The following is a 21,709-nucleotide window of genomic DNA, read 5'->3' as shown; positions in this document are numbered from 1 at the left end:
AGAAAGTATGGATTTAACCATATATGAATCAGGATATGCTGGGGGATTAAAGTATTTAATGGTAGAAACTTTATTAAAATATTTGTGAATTACAAAATGACTACATTCCAGTCATCTTTACACATTAAATAAATAAATACAATGGGATGCCTTCCCAACCCCAAATTTAACTATTACCCAGAGGTTATGAATGTGGTGATGAAATTTTGGAATAATCTACATACGTGGTACCTCAACATTGTAAAACTTCTGTAACAAAAGTGGGGTTTCCCCTTGAGGTGATGGGTTAGATTGAGTCCAAATAATCAAACATATCATAACATGTTGCTCCTATCTATGAATTTGTAGGTGTGTTGGAAGGTATGTGCACTGTTACAGAGGAGACCTAATTCAAATATAAACCTCACTACTACTTATATTTTTTACCCGTATTTATATGTCCATAAGTTTCTAACAGAAGTGAGGCCGGGTGGTTTGACATGCAGAAGCTTTGAGTTTGACAGTATCTCAAATTCTTTTTCATTATGTTCTCCACTCTTCCCTATAAAACAATTGTTTTGTAGTGTTTTTTCCTAAACTGTCCTTGAGAACTGAAAGCAGTGGGAGATTATTCTAACAAACTTTTTCAAGCAGTTAAATTTTGCCATCAGATGTCATGTGTCATTTCCAATGAACAATATTCTAATCCCTTTATTTTTGGGGCAGTCACTATAAATAATTCTATTATACAAGAATTCTCTAATTACCATGCTGGAAATCACTGTTCTGCTAATTCTTAATATTCCAGTTGACACCTTTTCCAAAGTCTTGTGTAACATGAGGATTTGCTTCTGTGCCAAGCTCAAATGCTTGCAATCAGAAGATGTTCACTGTGTGGACAAGATATACTTCTGTCATTTCAGTGTTAACTTAAGAAAGTTGTGTTCTGGTCATGTAGTTTCACTTGTGACATGCACTTGTTGCAGTGGAATGCTATGCAATCATTTCCAAAACTCTCAAAACAAAAAGCAGTCAATTAGCACTTTAAAGACTAGCAAAATAATTTATTAAGCGAGCTTCTGGTCTGAAGTAGTGGATCTGTCCCACAAAAGCTCACCTAATAAATTATTTTGCTAGTCTTCAAAAAGCAGTCAATTAGCACTTTAAAGACTAGCAAAATAATTTATTAGGTGAGCTTTTGTGGGACAGATCCACTACTTCAGACCAGAAGCTCGCTTAATAAATTATTTTGCTAGTCGTTAAAGTGCTAATTGACTGCTTTTTGTTTTGAGAGTTTTGGAAATGATTGCATAGCATTCCACTGCAACAAGTGTGTGTCGCTTGACTGCTTTTTGTTTTGATAGTATATAGACTAGCACAGCTCCCTCTCTGTTACTGTTAAAATAATATTATACCAAGTTTCTTACTTTGTCTACTGTAAGAAAACATTAGTGTCACAAAATTAGTGCAGTATTTGTGAGATAGTAAGGAATCACTTCAAGAGCTGCATAGTGAACAGGAACTGCATATTTTGAAACTCGTGTAACAGTTTGGATGTTCCCCTTGTCTCCAAAGTTTGTCATCATGCAGAAGTGATACTGTATACGTTTGGCCTTAACACATTCTTACAGTAGGTATCTCAAACAGTGCAGATCATACACAGTAACTTGTCCTCTGACAAGTAACCTTTCCTTAAAACACAAGAACAGGAGTATTATAGCAGACTGTATTACACCTGACAAAAGAAAACCATGTTTCCACACTTCTCCTGAATGCAGAAGTTTCCACATGTTTTCCTTTCCAAATTGCATGTAGCTATGAATTGTTGATGTTGACTTACATTTCCCATGAGGTCTGGTTGCTTAGTGGTATGGTCTTTATAAGTTTCATTTAGTCTTAGCAATCTGAACTCTTCCCATGGATAGCTGTGGTTAAAAGTGTGTTTTACATGAAAAACTAAGTTTATGGTTCAATTTCATCTATAAATAGTGTGGGAAAATAAGTTTAACTAAATATCTGTGGAGGGTAATACCAGTGTTAGTTAAAAAATCCCTAAGGGTCGCTTGGTATTAGAACCTTGAAATGAAATGGTATCCCGTTTTTGCTGCTCTTTGAAGTGCAAGATACAATAAAAGCAAAAAACAAGATTGTCAAGGACCTTGTGCATGTGAAGGTTCACTTTGAAACATGGATAAATGGAGAAACCTTCCTAAAATCTTGACTTGTTAGAACTAAGTGCTAAACAGATGGAACTCTGACAATATAAACTTTTTTTTTTGTCAAAGTCAGATTAGGTTGTTTTATGCTGCTACAAGTAAGACAAATTTACAGAAAAAATTTTAATTAAAGCTGGCTCTTACAGAATGAAGGAAATGGATTTTGGGATATTAGTCTGTGTAATACACACCACTCTTCATGCAACAGCATGGATCTGCTTCCAAACTGCTGTGTTCTAGAAATTTTTGTGGGAAAAGCTTGTTTTTTTTAAATTTCTATAGAGACTTATTTCATTGTTTTGAGTTTTTATATATTTTAATTATGTAAGATAGGCCTTTTGTTATGGGGCATATGCTACTCTTACTAGGTAATCTATATTTTACTATGTGTCATCTCTCCTGCGATAAGACATAGACAAATAGGGACTACTGAATGGATATCACACACACCCCCCGCCCGGCGCAAATAAATACAAGTGGTTGTTTAGGCAGAATAGCCTTCCTCTCAAGAGACAAATCCATATCGCTACAGTGCCCCCTTCTCTGTTATCCATGAATAAGCATTGAACAGGGATAATTTAGTGGGAATTCTCTTTTCTCCCCACTTTTTCCATGTTATCTGTTCAGGTAAGTGTATCTGGGTAATGAAATTCTTTCTTGGTAGAAACAGTACAATAGCAAGAAATTTTTGTTCTTCTGTTTGTACACAGATTTAAGCATGGTAGAAACCCCTGCTTCAGAAAGGAATTGATGATGTGGAGCCTAGATGGTTCAAGATGAGGACAGTAATATGAACAGATTACTGTACTGCCTTAGTCATTTGTTCAGATCTGGCCCCTTTTATAATGTGCCGCAGGACTTCTTGTTGTTTTTATGATGTCCTTGTGGTCTTTGTGATGTAAAGTTATAGAATTGGAAGGAACCTTGAGAGGTCATAAAATCTAGTCCCCTGCACTCATGGCAGGACCAAGCAACATCTAGATCAGTGTAACTATTTTCTGCAGAACACTGGTGTTCTGTGAATAACTTGCAGGTCTGCTGCAATTGTCTGATCCTTTTTTTTTTTTTTTTTTTTTTTTGTTATACACTGATGGTATATGTTTTCTGTTTGTTAAAACCAGATCCAATGTCACATCATTGCTATGGTACACAATTTAATTACTTTACATTGGTTTTTCTGTTTCTGTTGCTGGCTTTTTGATCTACAACAATTTTTAAGGAAAATTTTATAGGCATTCTGCATAAAAATATTATTGTTTGGTGTTCCATGGCCTCCAAAAGTTTAAGAAACACTGATCTAGATCAGGGTGTGTGCATTTTGTAAAGGAGGGGCACAGTGCAGTTTGCTCCCCCCCCCCCCCCCCCGCAACTTCTGCTGCCTCGCCAGCCCTCTATCTTCTGTGCAGCCTGCACTGCTGCTGTCGCCAAGGGAATACCCCCCTGCTGCTGGACCAGGCAGAAAGCACAGAGACCCTGAGTCAAGTGGCAGGGGTAGCTAGGGAGTTTGTGGGTTGGTGAAGTACTCTCCTTGGTACCCTCTTTTGGCTTCCCCCCGCCCCCGAGCACCACTTTCCCTTCAAGGCATCCCTTGGAGCCTCCCAGCACTTACTTCCTAAGCATCTCACCCTCGTCCTGAGTGCCTCCCTTCCTGTGGTCCTCTCATAAGTTGGGTGGGGGAGCTACTTGCACAGCTGAAAAGTGAGAACCAACATAAGCTGGCTTACTCTTGATCTAGATCATCCCTGGCAGATGTTTAACTTGCTTTTAACAATCTCCAATGATGGAGAGTCGACAGAATCCGAGGCAATTTATTCCAGTGTGTGACCACATGGAGAGTTAGGAATTTTTTTTCCCTAATGTGCATCCTAAACCTCCCTTGCTGAAACTAACCCCATTGCTTCTTGTCCTATCATCAGAGATCAAGGAAAATAATTTTTCTCCCTCCCCCTTGTAACAGTCTTTTAGGTGCTTAAAAGCTGTTACCATGTCCCTTCTGTCTACTCTCTTCAAGGCTAAAGAAATTCAGTTCTTTCTCTCGTCCCTCATAGGTCATCTGTTCGAGACTTTCAGTCATTTTTGTTGTTCTTTTCTGGACCTTCTCCAATGTGCCCACATCTTTCTTGAAATATGGTGCCCAGAACTGAACACAATACTCTAGCTGAGTCCTAATCAGTGTGGAATAGAACACTCCTGTGAATACATCCCAGAATATTTGCCTGCCTCCCGCCCTGCCCTTTTTTTTTTCCAGTATTAGGTTGTGGTCCATTATGACCCCTAGATCCTTGGTTATCTAGTGTACAATTTTGCATTATAAATAATTATAACTGCAAAAAAGACATTCAGTATTGTTGCTAGAGTTCAGCAGTGTCTGAAGTATGTGCTGGCATCAAGACAGAAAGGGGACACTGCCAGCTAAAAAGCTAATAAGGAATTTAACTAAAAAAATAATACCCACACAGGACCCACTATAATTTAGAGCATGGGTCAGCAACCTTTCCAAGGTGGAGTGCAGAAATATGAGTTTTGACCTCTTTGTACCAGTGTCAGTGATACTTTTTAAAGTCACTAATAGTTCTACTTACAACAGCTTCATTAATAAATTAAGATGCAGAGCTTGAACTTTAGGTGGTGGTGGGTAGCATTATCTGGTCTTATTAATCCACAGACTTTTAAGTAAACTCCCTGCTGAATGGTGGGGGAAGTGAAGGGGGGCTGAACTCTTGCCTCACATGCTGATGAAAAGCAACTCACATGCCACCTTTGGGACCTGTGCCAGGGTTTGCTGACCCTGACTTAAAGTTTAGAGGGAACCTGGATTCTTTTTTCCAGCTTTTGGTGTATTCAAACATATTTTATGTGTTGTCATTGTTTCTTCTGTTTAGCCAGTTACTTCCAAGACTAATAGGGATCTCATGCACTACTTTGGGGTTGGGGAAGGGAGAAGAAACACTTTCAAAATAGAAAATGTGACTTTTTTTTTTTTTAAAAATGTCAAAGAAAATGGCAGAATGACATGAGGCAGGTATAATACTTGTAACTTACCACCTTTAATGTACTTTATGAATTTTGATTAGTTTTCTAGTTGTTTGTGTGAAATACTTTCCTACCTCACTGGGGACAGTGTGAAGCACTTTAAAAGGAAGAGCAGAAAACCATAAGCTGCTGTGACCAGTGGTATACCTGGTCTGTAAATAAACAAGGTTTTCAGTGTAGCATCCTTCAGTTTTACACTCCCAAAATTGGGAGCATAACGCAGGACCCATATTCTGAATTGTTACTAAGGATGATTACTATGGTAGAGTCCCTGATAATAGCTCATATGCTGATCTTGGCAAGCTTTGTGTGAGGCTGTGTCACATAAGAGTTCCTAAAAACTGTCAACCTTGTAGAATCATAAACATCTGCAATTTCAAACTCAGTCCGTCAACTTCTGAATTTTAACTTAACCAAAAAGTATTCTGGGAAAAGTATGACAAATCACATTTGTGGAAATGTTATGATGGGACAGTTGGTTCTTGCACAATATAACTTAAGAAAATGTAACCTGTTACATTGTAGAGCCTTCTAAATGGTATGCAGCTCTGTCTAAGGTCTTGTCTACTGTGGGCTGCTGAGCTAAGTTATGCAACTTAAGCTATGTGAATAAAGTAGCTAAAGTTGACACACTAGGGTCTGCTTATCATGGTATCTTCACTGTGGTAAGTTGACAGCTGATGCTCTCCCATATCTATATGAGATACAATAAACTAATCCTCCTTCCCAACCCGTTAGATCTATCGCTGCCCCTGGATATAGACTGTGGTGAAGACATGCCATAACTTTGCATTTAGTTTCATTTTTGCTGCTGCTCTTGGCTTTCCCAAGCAGCAACAGTAGCAGAGAGGAATTGACATACTGGGGTCAGGTTGGTTACTATTTAGAAGCCTGTTGATATGGGTGACAGTGTTATTAGTGTGATTCTTTCTAGTTTTAGGAGTTCTGGAAGCTCTTAAATAACGATGAAATTGACCTGAGTCTTGTCACTTTCACTCTGCTGCTATTTAGCTTTCCAAAACAGTAAGCTAGTAAAGGCAGGCACTCTAATACTAGAACCTTATTGGTGGTGGCTGCTAGAGTTGAGGAAGATTGCTAGGGCCCTAGCACTAGCCTCACATAGTTGGTAAAAGTATAGAGCAGTGGAACTGCCTCCCACACACCAACTGTAGCAACAACAAAGATGTGAAATGTCTTAGACCCCTTCAAGACTGATATGAAAGATGAAACTCTTGAACAGGATCCAAGAATAAAACACTGGTAGGAATTCCAGCAGTTGGAGCTGAGAGTCTCACCAAGGTGTTGCCCATAGATCTTGCTACTGTATCTTTTGTATCTGCCTCTGGCTACTAGGTGTTAATTTTTTGAAGCCCTGTTCTAAAAACTTTTGTTCCATTTTGTTGCTTTTCTGTGCCATCATTTTTGCAATTTAATGGGCCATACATATGCTTAATTTAGTTTTGAAGATGCTATCTGAGACAAAGTGTACATAAATAATAAAATTTACATTGCATTGATAGTTGAAGGATTAGTTTTTCTTTGAGCTACGTTACGTATTATAAATGGTACTATTTTGGAGGTGTTTGTTCTGCATTTAACAGCATCATTACTTTATTTGTTAGAAGTGGATGTTGCTTATTACAACACTGGAGAAAAGGTTTCATGTTACCAGTTATAAACCAGGCAGTTACTTTTCATATGTCCCTTAAAACAAATAATTTAAAATTTCTCTTCAGTGAATGTTTACTCTAGAAAGCTGGACAAGAAATACAGTAAGCTTTTTATACCTTCTTCTTTCCATTGTGAAATGGGTGATTTGCCCTGAAGTAATACTCCTTTCTGTTTACTTTTGATTCCCCCCAAAAATCCTTCTTTTCATGGTTGTCTTTTTGCATTCATTCAAATACAGGGCTTAATTTTGCAGCTTTTGCACATACAATAATTTCTTTCTTGAGGCCAGTAAAAGTATTTGTGAGTACGGGTTTGCAGGACTTGACCTTAAGGGCCTGCTTAATCTCTTATTAACACAAGGGGACAAATTATAGTCACTTAAATGGAGCTGACTCAAGTCCTAAAATAAGCTTCCTGAGGTGTGGACCTTCCATACTTATTTAATTGTAAAGCATCGTGCTAGCTTGGGCATGCACTTTGTGTCTAAATATCTTCAATCAACAAATCGTAGTTATAAAAATATTTTAAAAGACTGTGTCTGGCTTAGTTACATTACACCCATTGATAGGCAGCAACCGAATATGTTCTCTTATGGCATAATATGCAAACTGTGGAGTAAGAAGGCTTACCTCATTCCATCCACTTTTATGTCACATAGGAGGAGTTGGGTCATCTTTGGAGCCTTTTTGCTCTGTGGCATATAAATTACTTTACAGAATTTGCCATTTACAAAAAATGAAATGCCACCAATTCCATGCAAAAGTCCCAGGATTACATTGAATGTACGTACTTCTATTTGGTGGAAAAATGTCTTTTGCTGATACAAGTACCTTGGAGGGTCTTATTGTTTTTATTTAATATTCTTACGTACATATGTTAAGATTTGAGGAGATCCTGTGTATTTTGGTCATATTTGGTCAATTTTCACCAGGACACGAAAGACACATTAATGGCCTCAGGACTGTATTTCTTACAAGTTTTCTGTCCCCTTCTTGCTTTTAGTCACTTCTTTTTAAAAAAAATGCTTTCCCTCTACTGCTTCTGTGCTCTAAAATGGGTCAACTTATTCAGGTGAAATGTACATGGTAGGGGGTGGTGGGGAGGAATTTGTTCTTTGTCTCATAAAAGCATACTAAATTTCAGCAGTGTTTTTAAAGCTATGAATAACAACTGCATAATGTTAAATATAGGTATTGCAACGGGTTATTTCAAGGCTGCGTACATAGTGGATGTATTGGTGGGACTATCAATATTTTAAGTTTTTAAAAGGCAACTGCTAAACACTTACTCTGAATACATTTATTACTTGCCACATAAGCAGAGCTACATAGCCCACATTTTATTTTTTGCTGAAAACCTGCAAATTGCTTTGGATTCTGCTTTATAGCCTTGTTTGACTACACATTTTTCTAAAATCATTCTGTCTTAGAAGCTACTTAAGTTGTCATTACTCCAAAATGCAACAAAGAAACAGAGGAGGGAATACATACAGTTCCAGAAACAGAATACTTTGAAGATGATGATGTTGTCTTTTTCTTTCCTAAGAAAGTATTTATAGAAAGAAAAAGTAGAACCTAGGAAACCTTATTTTTAACTCTTGAATCTTCTTATTGATAATTTTTAATAAGCCTCGAATCCATTGTTGCGGAACAAATGGAGGTCCCAGAATTTGTCAAGTAAATGAGAAAGGACTTTGTTTATCTCACAATAAAGCATTTAAGTGCAAACACACAAAGGGATCATGACAGTTCTGTTACTTAAATGAAGATGTCCTTGGGCAGGAAGGTGGCAGCCACTACAGTTGCACAAACAGTAGCTTAAAGATGGCAAATGAAGGAAATTATTTCATTCAGTTGTGGCTGAACTGTAGCAGGGTGACTGCAATTACATTAAAATTAAGATACATGTACAGTGAAACCCGGGGGGGGGGGTGTGTGTGTGTGTGTGTGTGAGAGAAGCAGTTCAGAAATACCTGCTGTAGTTGCTATCTCTCTCTTGTCACTTTGCCAACTGCCGCCTTTATCTCTTTTGCTTGCTCATATTCTGGCTTCTTTCATGGTCACCTTATATTTAGAATAACCTCCCGATTAACATAGATCAGACTTCTTTTCTGAGGAAAAACACAACATCCCCCTGTTCTTTTGCGAAGTTCAGCTACAGTCACAAGTGGTGATGTGCATTTCATCTGAGCTGTTTTGTGAGAGGTTCCTGGCATAGGCTGCATCTACGTTATGAGACAAATTAAAATTTAAGACAGCTCGCTATTACAACATGACGGTCTTCATTGTAAATACCATTAGCTCGGTTTAGGGAGCACTGATATCGATATCATGAAGTTGTTGAAACCAGCAGGGTGTAGTGTCACATTTGAATAAAGGAGCTCCTTGTCTTAAAATCGAATGTATTGGTCTCCAGAGATGTCCTGTATGTACCCTACAGTCCTCCACTCTGGCTGCTTCTGTCTCTGCTGCTCTTCAGGTATATAGGAATTAGGTAGCAGGAAGACTAAATTACAATTCAGGACCAGGAAGCCCAGGGCTGTGGGGTCATGTTTGTATGAGAAGCTGAAAAATGTTTTTCTTTCTTTGCTGTTAGTGCTGTGAGCATAGCTACCCATTACAAATAACCCCAACGTGGAGTTCGTGCTTGTTTCTACTTCCCCTAGCTGAGAACTTGGTATTTTTTTTCTGTGCTGCCTGGCACCAGCTGCTGCCCCACTGCACCCTATGGCAGCTAGGCTGTGGTGGGGATGGTGCTTGTATGAGGGGCCATGAAACTTCTGCTCAGCAGTTCATGTTTGTGCATCTCCCCCCCCCCCACATCTGCCACAGATGCCATGTAGCTGGGGTCTTTTCTGCACTCATCTGTATCATGTGGCTAGCCCCCAACCCAATTAAAGGACATACCTGCCATTCGATGCTGACTATGCTGCCAGGCAAGTACCATGTCGTGGCTTGTGTGCAGTGAGGGCTCCAAGGGCAGGAAAGATTGTTGGGGCCTTGCTGCTTCCAGGTGGACTGCTTCAATTCTCCCCCCACTCAAGCCCCACTCCAATCCCACTGCTACAACAAGGACAGTGGGGACTAGCTGTCGCTGGGGGGAAGTCTCCCCAGGCAGCTATGAATTGCAGGGTCTGGCTGCCACCCTGGAGGACCAGTTCCAGTAGCCCTGGAGCGACGGACCCTGCAGCCCACTGCCTAAAAAGACTTTTGGGGACCATGTCAACTGGCCATTCAGCCTCCCAAGTACCAAACTCCCGCACAATGGCAATGAAATTTGGCAAGCCCCATTGTTGGCAATGTCTGTGTGGTAAAGAGGGAAGCCAAAAATCTCTTTTCTAGCTTTTTCTATAGTTTTTCTTCAAACTTTGGATCTTTTCACTTAGGGAAGAGTGGATGGAGGGCCATTTGAGAATACAGACTGTAAACAGAAGCTGTATAATGAACTGGGAAGCCAAAAACCCTCCCTCAGCAACACTCTTTTTCAAAACCTTTACTGTCTACTCTTTCTTCATGCTTTGCATTTTCCCTACGTTACTTTCAGTGATCAGATTTTCCTTCCTTCCACCTGGAAAAATGGATGTTTTTGCTTACCACTGATGAGGAATGAGGACAATGCAATGTGAGGAAATGTCAAATACCAGCAACCACTTGCAGGGTGTTCCCCCATCCCATGCCGCTCTAGCAAAAATATCCAGAATGGTGCGGGGGTGAGAGAATTGTGGGATAGATTCCCACAATGCACTGCTGTAACAGTCAACGTTTGCTGATTGAGTGTGGCAGCAATAACTTGACTTTGTGAGGAGCACATGGGGAGGTGAGCATAGTCAAATTCAACTTTGTAAAATCCAGCATTACAAAATCAATATTAATAAATTTGAATTCATCTCGTAGTATAGATGTAGCCATAGATAGGATATTGCCTCTCCGTAGCTGAGATTGTAGCCAGATTCCATTTGAAAGCTGTAGTTCTGGTTCCACTGCAACATTAGTTTGGCCTTACCATTACCAGCTTTATTCTGAAGGCAAAAACTTTTCTGCAGAATTTCAAGAGAGCTAGTCAAATTAATTTCACATTGCAAGGGATTACAATTACTCTGATTCAAAAATGAAAACGGGGGTTGGGGGGGGGAGTAAATACCTGTGTATTTGCTAGCTCATAAATGCTGGGGTGCTGTCCCCCGAGCATCTACGCAGCTTTTTTGTTGATAGAATCTGTCAACAGCAACATTGTGCCTTATGGTTTAGTGGCAAAATGCTACTGGCAAAAGTGCTGACTTCTGTCAACAAATTGACAAAACTCATCTTGTGTAGGGATGTTCCACCAGTTTTGTGGACAAAATCAGGGTTTTGTTGGCAAAACTTGCGAATGTAACTGTAGCCTAGAGCTTTCAGGTGGGAAGGCCTATATTCTTGGAGTTGTGAGGTCAGGGTCTAGTTCTGGCTATACAAGCAGACGTTTCATAGAGGCAATAGTCTGTACATAGTCAAGATTGGAATTGGGGTCTGCACCTGGGGGGATGGGCCATGATAGTGATTTCTTGTGCAGTGGAAAGCTGAGGTCTCATCTCGTCCTGGATGAGGATATGATTTGGCCAAGTTATATGTGCTCTTTGATTTCGGAAAAAGGCTGGTAGTGGCTGGAGGAGCAGATTGGGTTAAATGACAGACTTCTTGAGCATGTGGAAGATTGGAGAACAGCTGTTTTGAATCCTCATCTTGAAGCTGATGTACATGAGCATCACAGAGTAAACCCCCAAGTTATGTTCCTGCAACTCCCACCTAACTCAATTTTTTTCACAAATTGGAGTGGGGAGCTGGGAACCAGGTGCTGCTGCTTGTTTCCCAGCTCCCTACCACTTGTGGGACCTGGGAAACTGAGCAGCCCATAAGGGCTGGTCATGTTCCTGGATGTTTCTCTCTGCCTTCCCCCAGTCACATAGCTGTCAGCAGTGCTGCTGGGAGAAGGCAGGGAGAAGACTTTTAGCCTGTCTATCTGCTGCCGTCAAGCTGACAGCCACACAGCTGGGGGAAGGCAGGGAAAAGGGGCTCTTAGCCTGCCTAGCTGTCCTCAGCTGCGGGCAGCTAGGCAGGCTGACAGCCACAGAGCAGCTTCTGGTTGTGCTTAGCTCGGTTAAAATGAGTTACACGCAACTTGAAGCCACATATTTCAGGGTTTTACTGTATTTTGTTGTAGTAATTGATAACTGTGTTTAATGATTCACTTGGATATTTTTAAGACTAGAAGGAATTTTTCCTAGTAAATTTAAAAATTACTGTGTGAAAATGTCATAAAGAAAACTGCACAAATGCAATCTTTTTGTTTTAAACGATGCCCTTGTGGCTTCTCTGCTACCAGTGAAGCAAAGTATTACACAGAAGACAGTGTTTCACGGTACTTACAGTGCAGTTATTCCCCTGCTTGACAGAAATCCCTCAAATATTCTCTTTGGCTTGATGCTTACGCTTCTGGCTGCTTGGTGGTAGAAAATGAGAATTGATGACAAAACAGGTATTCAAAAGAGAGGTGGAACTTTATGTAATCCGGTATTTCCAACAAACTTCCATGTAAATGTTTGTTTGTTTGTTTTCCTACAGTCTTGGCCAGATGCACTCATGTGATAGCCCAACAGTGAAAGGGGAGGTGTTACAATATGTTGCTGAGGTTCAAAGCTGTTTCTGTCGTGAAACAGAGAAATTCCATCCTGTTCTGAGATCAGTAGCTCCTCGATCATGATTGCAAAGTTATACATTCCCATTTAGTTTTCTGCAGGCTTATAAAAAGAAGTGGTTAAATTGTAATTCTGATCGTGAAAGTTTTTTAATCCATTTTGTATTTGATCAACTTTCTGATTTATTTTCAATAAAAATGTATTTCTAATTATTAAAATCCTTAATTGCAGATGTTAGTCCACATCTTGTCAGTAGCCAAGTAACTAGGTCCTTTCCCTCTCGCATTGCCAAGTATGCTGAATGGTTTGATGGGATTAAGTTGTTAATGGAGTGAGGCAATCAGATCCTGCAGATATAATCACTTGTCGTTTTTTTTTTTAAAATCTGTGTAGGCTTGATCGTCTCTTCATTTTACTGGACACTGGTACTACACCCGTAACAAGAAAAGCAGCTGCACAGCAACTTGGTGAGGTGGTGAAACTCCATCCCCACGAACTGAACAATCTCCTTTCTAAAGTATGCATTTGTTTCTTAATGTAACATCAAAGTCTTGCCAGGCAGAAATTGAAGTGTGAATGAAACTAGATTTCTTTTTGATGAGACAGCAAAACCTTATTTGACAGTCTCCTGCTTTAGGAGACCACCTAAAATAATCCCCTAGGCATATTGAACGTGTATTCTGCTTCACTCTTAATTGGAAGGTCATTTCCATTAAATAGCTAATTTATCCGGGAGGTATAGTAGAGGTCTGTAAAATCATGACTGTTGTAGAGAAAGTAAATAAAGCAAAGTTATTTGCTTGTTCCCATAAACAAAAACTGGGGCCAACAAATGAAATTAATAGCTTGCAGGTTTAAAACTAGCAAAAGGAAGTATTTCTTCACACTGCACACAATCAACCTGTGGAACTAGTTGCTATGGGAGATTGTAAAGACCAGGACTTAAAGGGTTCTAAAGAGAACTAGATAAATACATGGAGGATAGGTCAGTCAATGGCCATTAGCTGGGATGGATAAGAATGGTGGCTCTGTTTGTCAGAAGCTGGGAATGGACAACAGAGGCTAGATCACTTGGTGATTACTTTTTCTATTACCTCTCTCTGGGACACATGCCATTGGTCATTATCCGAAGATACTGGACTAGATGGACCTTTGCTCTGCACAAATGTGGCTGTTATTTTCTTACCAGCCTTTGGGATGATCACTTAAGACTGCTGTCTAAATATGATTAATTCATAATTTGTTCATCATTTGCTGTAATCTGCAAAGGGAAGCTTGACTCTTGAGTTTCCCCCTATTGCTTCATTATTTCAGAACTAATGTTGGTTTAAGTGTTGCAGGTTTAAAAGTGATTAGTAGCGGGGAGATGACTAGATGATTTTTAAATGATCAGAAATTTTCATTTCTTCTATTATTTTAATCTGGATAAATTCAGGTTGCAAACACAAATCTCATTTAAAAACAAACAGAACCACCAAAAGTAGTATTTTGTCTGATAGCAGGTGGAAACAGAATGATTTTCTACTCTTTTCTTTATTGAAGTGATTTCTGTACCGCAGTTGGTGCCATTATCAGAGTGGCCAGAGTTAATGAGTGTTATTCCACTTTTACCAAAAGAATCCATTATGATGAAGCATAATGATTGGTATACAAAAGTATGTGCTTCTACAGCCCATGTTGGTGGTCTTGGGGTGGAGGAACTTATATATTGAGTGTACTTTCTCAGTCTGAGAAAATAGTCTTTGTATTAAAAAGCAACAAGTTGAATTAGAATAAGATGCAAAACTTTGTGTCTTAACTGCTTTGTTTGTTTGGTGCTGCTTACTGAGCAGCATAAATGCTTATTGGTAAGAAAGCAATTTGTAGTCGCAGTATCTCTTTCCATGTTCTGGCTGTTTTTTAAATTGAGCCTTTTGACCCATGTAATTTAAAAGTATCTTGTACAGTACCTAGAGCACTGAATAGCTACTGTACTCATGACATTAAAAGTTCATGGTTTAGATAACTAATTGATTTTTTTTCAAATCTTTCTTTAAAGGTGTTAATATACTTGAGGAGTACAAATTGGGATACTCGCATTGCAGCTGGCCAAGCAGTTGAAGCAATAGTAAAAAATGTACCTGAATGGAATCCAACTCCAAGACCAAAACAAGGTGCTTTTAAGTGCACTATGTGCAATTGACAATCGCTATCTTGTACACTTTAGTGTAAAACTTGTCTGTCTTTCACAATCTGCTATGTAAGCACAGTTTGCAAACTATATACATTGACGCCATATTCAAACCCTTAATGGGGTTTGGCTTGATAAAAGAAGAGTACAACATAAGGTTCAGCCAAATCTGCAAAAGTTTGGCTTCCCAAGGATTTCATCAGGATTGTTCAGATCACATTCTAGGTTTTCTGAAGCCGGATGGCCACTCACCCTTCTCTTTTATAAACAGTTTGGATTGGATAATAAATCATACACCTTCATGAAACAGCAAAAGTATATTACAGTAAACTCTTCCATATCTGGCAGTCCTGGGACTGGGAGGTTGCCAGATGTTAAAATATTGTGGATCGTAGAGAGAGATCCCTTTGTTGCTAGTTCTCCAACAGTAGGGCTTGAGCACCTGCTGCATGAGTAAAGTTTGCCACTGCCACCATCTCTGCACTCACAGGGGCTACGGCACACCACACTACAACAGCACTCCCCTTCTCAAAATCCTCAGCAGCCCAGCCCCCAGAATGCTGCCTCTGCCTGTACAGCCTGTGCCGCACTCCCTGATAGAGTTCAGCAGCTCAGGCCCTGGCCTCTACTGTGGCACATGTCAGGGAGGGGGCTGGCCACTTGTGCTTTGGCCAGCTGCCCTGCTGCCACCTCGCAGGGTTCAGCAGCCCCAAGTGGCTCAGGCCCCAGCCATGCTGCTGTGGAGGGATGCTCTTCCTAGTTCCCCACCCCAACCCCCCAACTGGTGGCAGTTGCCAAGCAGCTGTGGAGCCTCTGCAGCCCGGGCACAGGGAGGGATGGGCAGGGAGCTGAGATGAGGCTGCTGCATGTGTCACTCCCCATGTCCCAGCACCAGTTCCCCCTTCAGAAGGGGAAGCGGCATCGACAGCTCAGGGCAGGACAAGACCCTTTTGCCGCCTGTGAGCAGCACAGCCCTCTGTCCCCCGAAGAAGGAACCTAGGTGCCGAGGTAGAGCCTGGTGGCAGTTACTGTTAATGCTGGTTGTTTGACAATACTGTCTGGCTGAATACTGGTTAAAACGGAGTTTACTGTAATCCTTAAAGCTGTCAGAGTTAAGTGTTTGAAGCCTATTGTAGACACTTTCCTTGGCCCCTCCCCACCTCACACTCTTACACCACAAAACAAGTCTGCTTACTTAGAAGGTGCAATCATGTGGCATTTACAGTGTTGCTTTATGCAGATACTTTTTCTTTTTCTTTTTTTTTTTTTTTTTTCCCCCCCCTACAAAAGCACTATCTGGCTAAAACTCTTAAACAACCAAGTATGTATGTACCATCTCCCTAATTTTGGAGGTGGTGAACTCATTTGATCCTACTGATGTTTGGTGACTGAATGTATGTTGCTGTGTTGTGGTCCTTTCACCTGAATGCTGAATACAATTATGGGGCAAATGAGTTCTCCTTTCTGTTTTTGGGTATGTAAACACAAAGCTCTTGTGCTTTTCAAGAAATGCAGAAAATGGGTTATACTAATTGTGACTTGGGTACATAGATTTCCTAATAATAAACTACAGAGTACTGCTCGTTTGCATTGTAATATGAAGTTAAACTAGGGATGCAAATAATAAATTTACTTTTTAATCTTGGGTAGGTCCACATTTGTTCGAAGTGCACAAATCCTGATATCCTCACAAGCTATCAGCCCCGTGGGCCTGCAAATCAGTTTGTGTGCACAAAATAGGCATGTAAATACACATCTAGCTATGCTCGGAAATTCAAGCACAAGCATCTTCATCAATGTATCTAGATATTTTTATTGGCTCAGATGGATTATGGTGTGTATAGATTCTTCTCTCTATGACGTCTTTAAACTCACAAATTAAAATGTTTGTTTTTCTGAGAAACTGACCCTTTTCCACCTTTGCCCCTTTTTCTCATGTGAAAGAATATTGGTGTTAACTGTTTCCTTAAGTGGTATTTTTTTTATTTCTGTCTAGAATCTGATTCAGAAAGTCCTCTGGATGATTCATCTGCCAGTGACCGGCTGCGTTTTGATAGATTTGATATCTGTCGATTGTTAAAACATGGGGCATCTCTTCTTGGATCTGCTGGTGCAGAGTTTGAGGTCCAAGATGACAAATCAGGTTTGTGTTCTATTTGATTTATAGCCATATGCAGATAACTGGGAAATATGTCCATGCATGTGTTGATCATATCATAGGTTGTGTCCATTCAGGATCTCCCATACTGCTAAAAAGTAGGTGTGAGGAACTTGCTAAATCATGACTATTTGGGGTTTTTTTTCACTCTCAGCTAAAGGAATGAATTACTACCTGGCTGTGCCTGAAAAATAGTTTTTATACTGAACTAGGGGGATTGATTTTTGTCATTGTCCTGGCAGAGCTATGGTAAATTCAGGGGGGAAAAAAATGAAATAAAATTTTGCAAGTTAAGGTCAAATGACAGGAGAAGAGAAAAGTAATGTTTCTACAGCAACAATAATTCAGCTGTATTGTACATGCATACGTTTTCTATTTTTAGTCTGTCGTAATATTTTTGTATTTTCTGTACATGCTTAATTTTCCTGCCTTTTTTTGTTAAATAAAATCATGATTTTTGACAGCGCAACCTTAATACTGGATTGCATGTTTCGGGGAGCTCAAATGCTTTGATAGGATAGACTGTATTTTAACATCTGATGCATCTGATGTAGTGAGTCTGTGCTCACAAAGGCTCATGCTCAAAACTTTTCTGTTAGTCTATAAGGTGCCACAGGCCCCTTCGTTGCTGTTACAGATCCAGACTGACACGGCTACCCCTCCGATACTTGTATTTTAACAGAGCTTGTGAATGAGAGGTATTGTAGAGCTCTCATGTAATATTCATATGACTACCACAGCAATTAATTACATGGAAAAACAGTATCGGGAAAGCTCGTTTTTTAGCTTTGTTAGTGAAGAATAGGAGCAAGAAATAATGGAGTGGAGCCAGCAACATATGACTAGCCAGCTGTCCACCAAGTTCTCTGAACTTGCAGTGTTCCACAGACTGGTGGTGGTCGTTGTAAACATGTTATGGTAGTATACAAAGGCACATGGTGGGATTGAGGCCTTACTGTGCTAGCCATTGTGGAGATGTAAATGACAGTTCTTGCCCCAGACATCTTCGGCCTAAGTGGGGATTTAACATGTGAGAAAACATTGATGAAATAGTTCTGCTTTTTCATGTTCATGTGACTGGCGGGCAGGAGGGGGAGAATATTTTTGAATTGGAGGTAAGAGTAGGATGAAGAGTGGGGAAGTTACTAATAGAAAGGAGGAGAAAGACAGAGGCCAGTCACGGCTCATCACCTTCCTGACCGTGGTTAGCACATTGGGTTTGGTAGGCAGAGTAAAATGAGTGAGTTTTCATGGGGGACTTGAAGGAAAACAAAGTAGTGGTTGCACATCATATTAACAATTTTTTTTCCTAAGTGTTAGGGATGGCGTGAGCTTATGTAGATGCTTAAGGAAGGATGCTGGTAAGTGCACAGAAAACGTGACTGTTCAGAATGAAGGTGGGAGTTGGTGTCATGGTATATTACTAGATCAACTAGTCAGGGAGAGGCTACCTGTGAATACTTTTTTCATCAACAGACTTGTGTCTACCTTTTTGAAAGCAAAAGAACTGATGGAGGGACTAAGGGTATGTCTACATAGCAAAGAAAAACCCACCACTGGTCATGTGCCAGAGAACTTGGACTTGAGAGATTGTTTAATTGCTGTATAAACTCCTGAACTCTAGGACTCTCATGGCTTGCTGGGTGTTAGTCCAGAAATCTACACAACAATGAAACAACTGTGCAGCCTGAGCTGCATGGAGCCAAATTGGCTGGCGTGGGCCAGCTGTGAGTGTCTGGTTGATTTTTGTAAACATGTCAGCAGGGCAGTGAACCAGGAAGGTGATATTAGCAGCAACGTTTTGAATGGATTTAGAGGTTCAGGGTTTAGTAATCAATGCCAGAAAGGAGAATAATAAAGATGCAAAATGGTCTTAAACAGTACTAGCTATGTGGAACAAAAGAAGTCTGACGTAACGATGCTTTATGAAAAGGATGAAACTTTAGGTGTGGCCTGAATATTTGGACCTATAGATGGGACTGAGTCAAACCTTTTTATCCAGGTTATGGCTTGGGTAATGAGGAACATGGTGCTTGGCCCACAGGGAAAGAAAGAGGCACAGTCGGGATGTGGTAAAGGTAATGAAGAATTCAGTTTTGGCCTTTGTGAATTTTGAGAGGGCTGGACATCCACAAATAGGTGTCAGGAACATGGGCCAACATACAGGATTAGATGAGGGATCGTTGAATGCTCCTTGGTAGAAAGGTAGTGAACTGTGCACTTGTGTGGGTGAGAGTTGTAAGAAATTTTTTGTAATTTTTAAAGTTGTTAGTTAAATGGTATTAATTATACTTTAACACCTTCTTTGTCACCCTTTGGGCACCAGTGACCCAGCTACATTTACTACAGTTTTTTACATAAGTATTAGAAAAGAGGGTGTAGGGCGACTTATAATTTTTCCACCCATCCTTATGAGTAACATTTTATTCCAGTAAAAGGGATATTTTAAAACATTACATAGTTTAAGTCTGGAAGGTTACATGACATAGCAGATTTTAGATTCCAAACTTAAGTCAGCAAAATTTGGGAAAATCTGTTAAATCACTTCCTTTCTCTACTTAGATTTTCAGAATTTATAAATTCCATACACGTGTATATTTTGTTTTAAACATATATGTTGTAAATTTTTTACTGCTTTAGCTAACATATTCAAATTGCAAAAAATGTTATACATAATAACTTTGCTCAGAATCCAAAATCACCAACTTATTGTCTGAGTCAAATTTCCTATATGGGTGACGGATGTAATATAATGTTTGTCCTTGTTATATCAAATATATTGTGTGGTACTTGAGTAATTGTTTCTATCTTAAGCTTAAATTTCATATAAAAGGCACTTTTGTTTACTTCCAGAAATCAATTAGAATGTGAAATCAATTTTTTTTTTTTTCTTCAATTTGGGTTCTGGAGTAGACCAACAATGACTTTTTTAGTTTGCTTGAATTCTTGTTAGTAAACAAAATATCCTTTTATGAAATAGTCCTCTAATTTTGGTAAATAAGTATGTATGAATAGTTTAAAAACTACAGACCCAAGGGTGTGTGTAGCTGCCTGTCCAAAAAATATGCAATGTTACTACAGCTGGATGAAAAAAAAAATCTGTGTGTGGTGATATATAGTCATCTAGCAGGTTATGAATGACCATTTGTGTGTACACACACTTATTTCCGTGCATGGTGGTGATACATATGTGCAACAACTTTCTGCAAAATTATTACAAATTTAGAAGTTCAGGCCCTAAATAGCCTAAGCAGGCAATATCTGGTTAGATTGTCATAACTCTGAAAAGCGAACCACTGTCTCCTTTATTAAAAACAAGAAAAGGAAATCTGACCACTCCCAACTTGGCATGGCACATTTTTACAAACACCTTCATGGAGGCAAAATTTTAAGTCTCCTGCTTGTTTCCTAGCTGCAGGGTGATAGGAATGGAAGAACTATGTAAACTAACCATTCTTCAGCTGCTTAGGGAATGTTACACCTGAGCCTGTAGCTGCTTTCATCTTGGTAAGATTATGTCCAGTGTGTTCATTTGCAGCATGTCCTATATTAAATTAAATAGACAAACCAACTTTCTGTTAGTGTGCTTTTCCTTTTCAAGCTCTGTGAACATTACATGTAAATTACTATGTTAAAAGAACATTATTAAAACTGCAAAGTCAAGCATTCATATGTTCTGAAATACAAAAATTAAGGTTGCTTATGAACACTGAATGTGACCCCATTGTGGATATGCATTATTTTAAAGGGTTTTTTGTTTTGTTTGGTTTCTATCTACATGATCACTTTTTTTTTTTTCTCCTCATAGGGCCTTCGCTTTATTTTGTGCACAGGAGAGACAGTACTAACTGAACGAACAGCTATTTTTCTTTATATTCCTTCAGCCTTGTATTACTGCCCGCTATCCAAACCCTGCACTATGTAATTAACTTCTTTATTGCGGCTTTTATGGTACCTATGACTTCAGCATCTGAGTAAATATTTGATAATAATTTTAGGTGCTCAGCTTGAAATGCCAAAGATGTAATTTTTCAGAAAACTGAGCATGTTTACAAAATTGTGTATGTTCAAAGCATAGCTTTCATTAATGTTGCTGTCTTTTTGCAAGTCAGACTCCAAGCCTCAGGGTGGACTTTCAGAAAATAAGAAGGAAATAATTGGAGTCCAGTTGTGAAATTTCTGGCTTCAGTGACTTGAGCAGCATCTTACAGGAACTTTGTGGCAGAGGCGAAAATAGCATCCAGTTTTCAAGGATGGCATTCAGCAGCTTTAAACATAAGAATACACCAGGGGCTGCATCTACGCCAGCAAGTTCTTTACAAATATTTTTCAAAAGAAGGGGGCTCTTTCGGAAGTGTTCTTTTGAAAGTATATTGAAAGAATACAGAAAGTATGCCCCCTTTCGAAAGAGAATCTGTAGGCGCTCTGCAGGACCCTTTTTTTCTTTGAAAGAGCAGTCCTCATGGGGCCTTTTTTTCAATCTCTACCCCGTTCTTTCGAAAGAGCAGGGGCTATGTGGACACTCTCTCTCTTTCAAAAGAGCAGATTGCTCTTTTGATCCGCTTTTTAGGTGTGGACTCACTCTTTCAAAAGAAGTTTTTTTTCGGAAGAAATCTTCTGGAGGGGCTTCTTTCAAAAGATCTCTGTTGTGTAGACCTAGCACATCTGTCCTTGCAGTGCTTTGCCTCTTTTACTATGTGCCTTTTCAGCTGCTTCATGTGCAATGGAGGGCATGTGTCCTACGGACAGCACCCTAATTCACTGCACAAATCTCACTCATCCCTACAATGCATAGCTATCCTGTCCTGGTC

General features: G+C 39.7%; 1 protein-coding gene across 1 annotated transcript in view; it reads left to right on the top strand.

Annotated features, from left to right (window-relative positions):
• BTAF1 (B-TFIID TATA-box binding protein associated factor 1) overlaps positions 1-21,709 on the top strand; it is a 104,141-nt gene that overhangs the window by 853 nt on the left and 81,579 nt on the right. The window contains exons 2-4 of the mRNA XM_075000416.1: positions 12,964-13,087; positions 14,609-14,723; positions 16,737-16,883. Coding sequence (XP_074856517.1) covers positions 12,964-13,087; positions 14,609-14,723; positions 16,737-16,883 — 386 coding nt within the window. The remainder of the gene's footprint in view (positions 1-12,963; positions 13,088-14,608; positions 14,724-16,736; positions 16,884-21,709) is intronic.

The sequence above is a fragment of the Carettochelys insculpta genome, chromosome 7 (assembly GCF_033958435.1).
Source record: "Carettochelys insculpta isolate YL-2023 chromosome 7, ASM3395843v1, whole genome shotgun sequence".
Taxonomy (NCBI): Eukaryota; Metazoa; Chordata; order Testudines; family Carettochelyidae; genus Carettochelys; species Carettochelys insculpta.
Note: the sequence above shows the minus strand (reverse complement) of the source record. Positions and strands in the feature narration are given on the sequence as shown.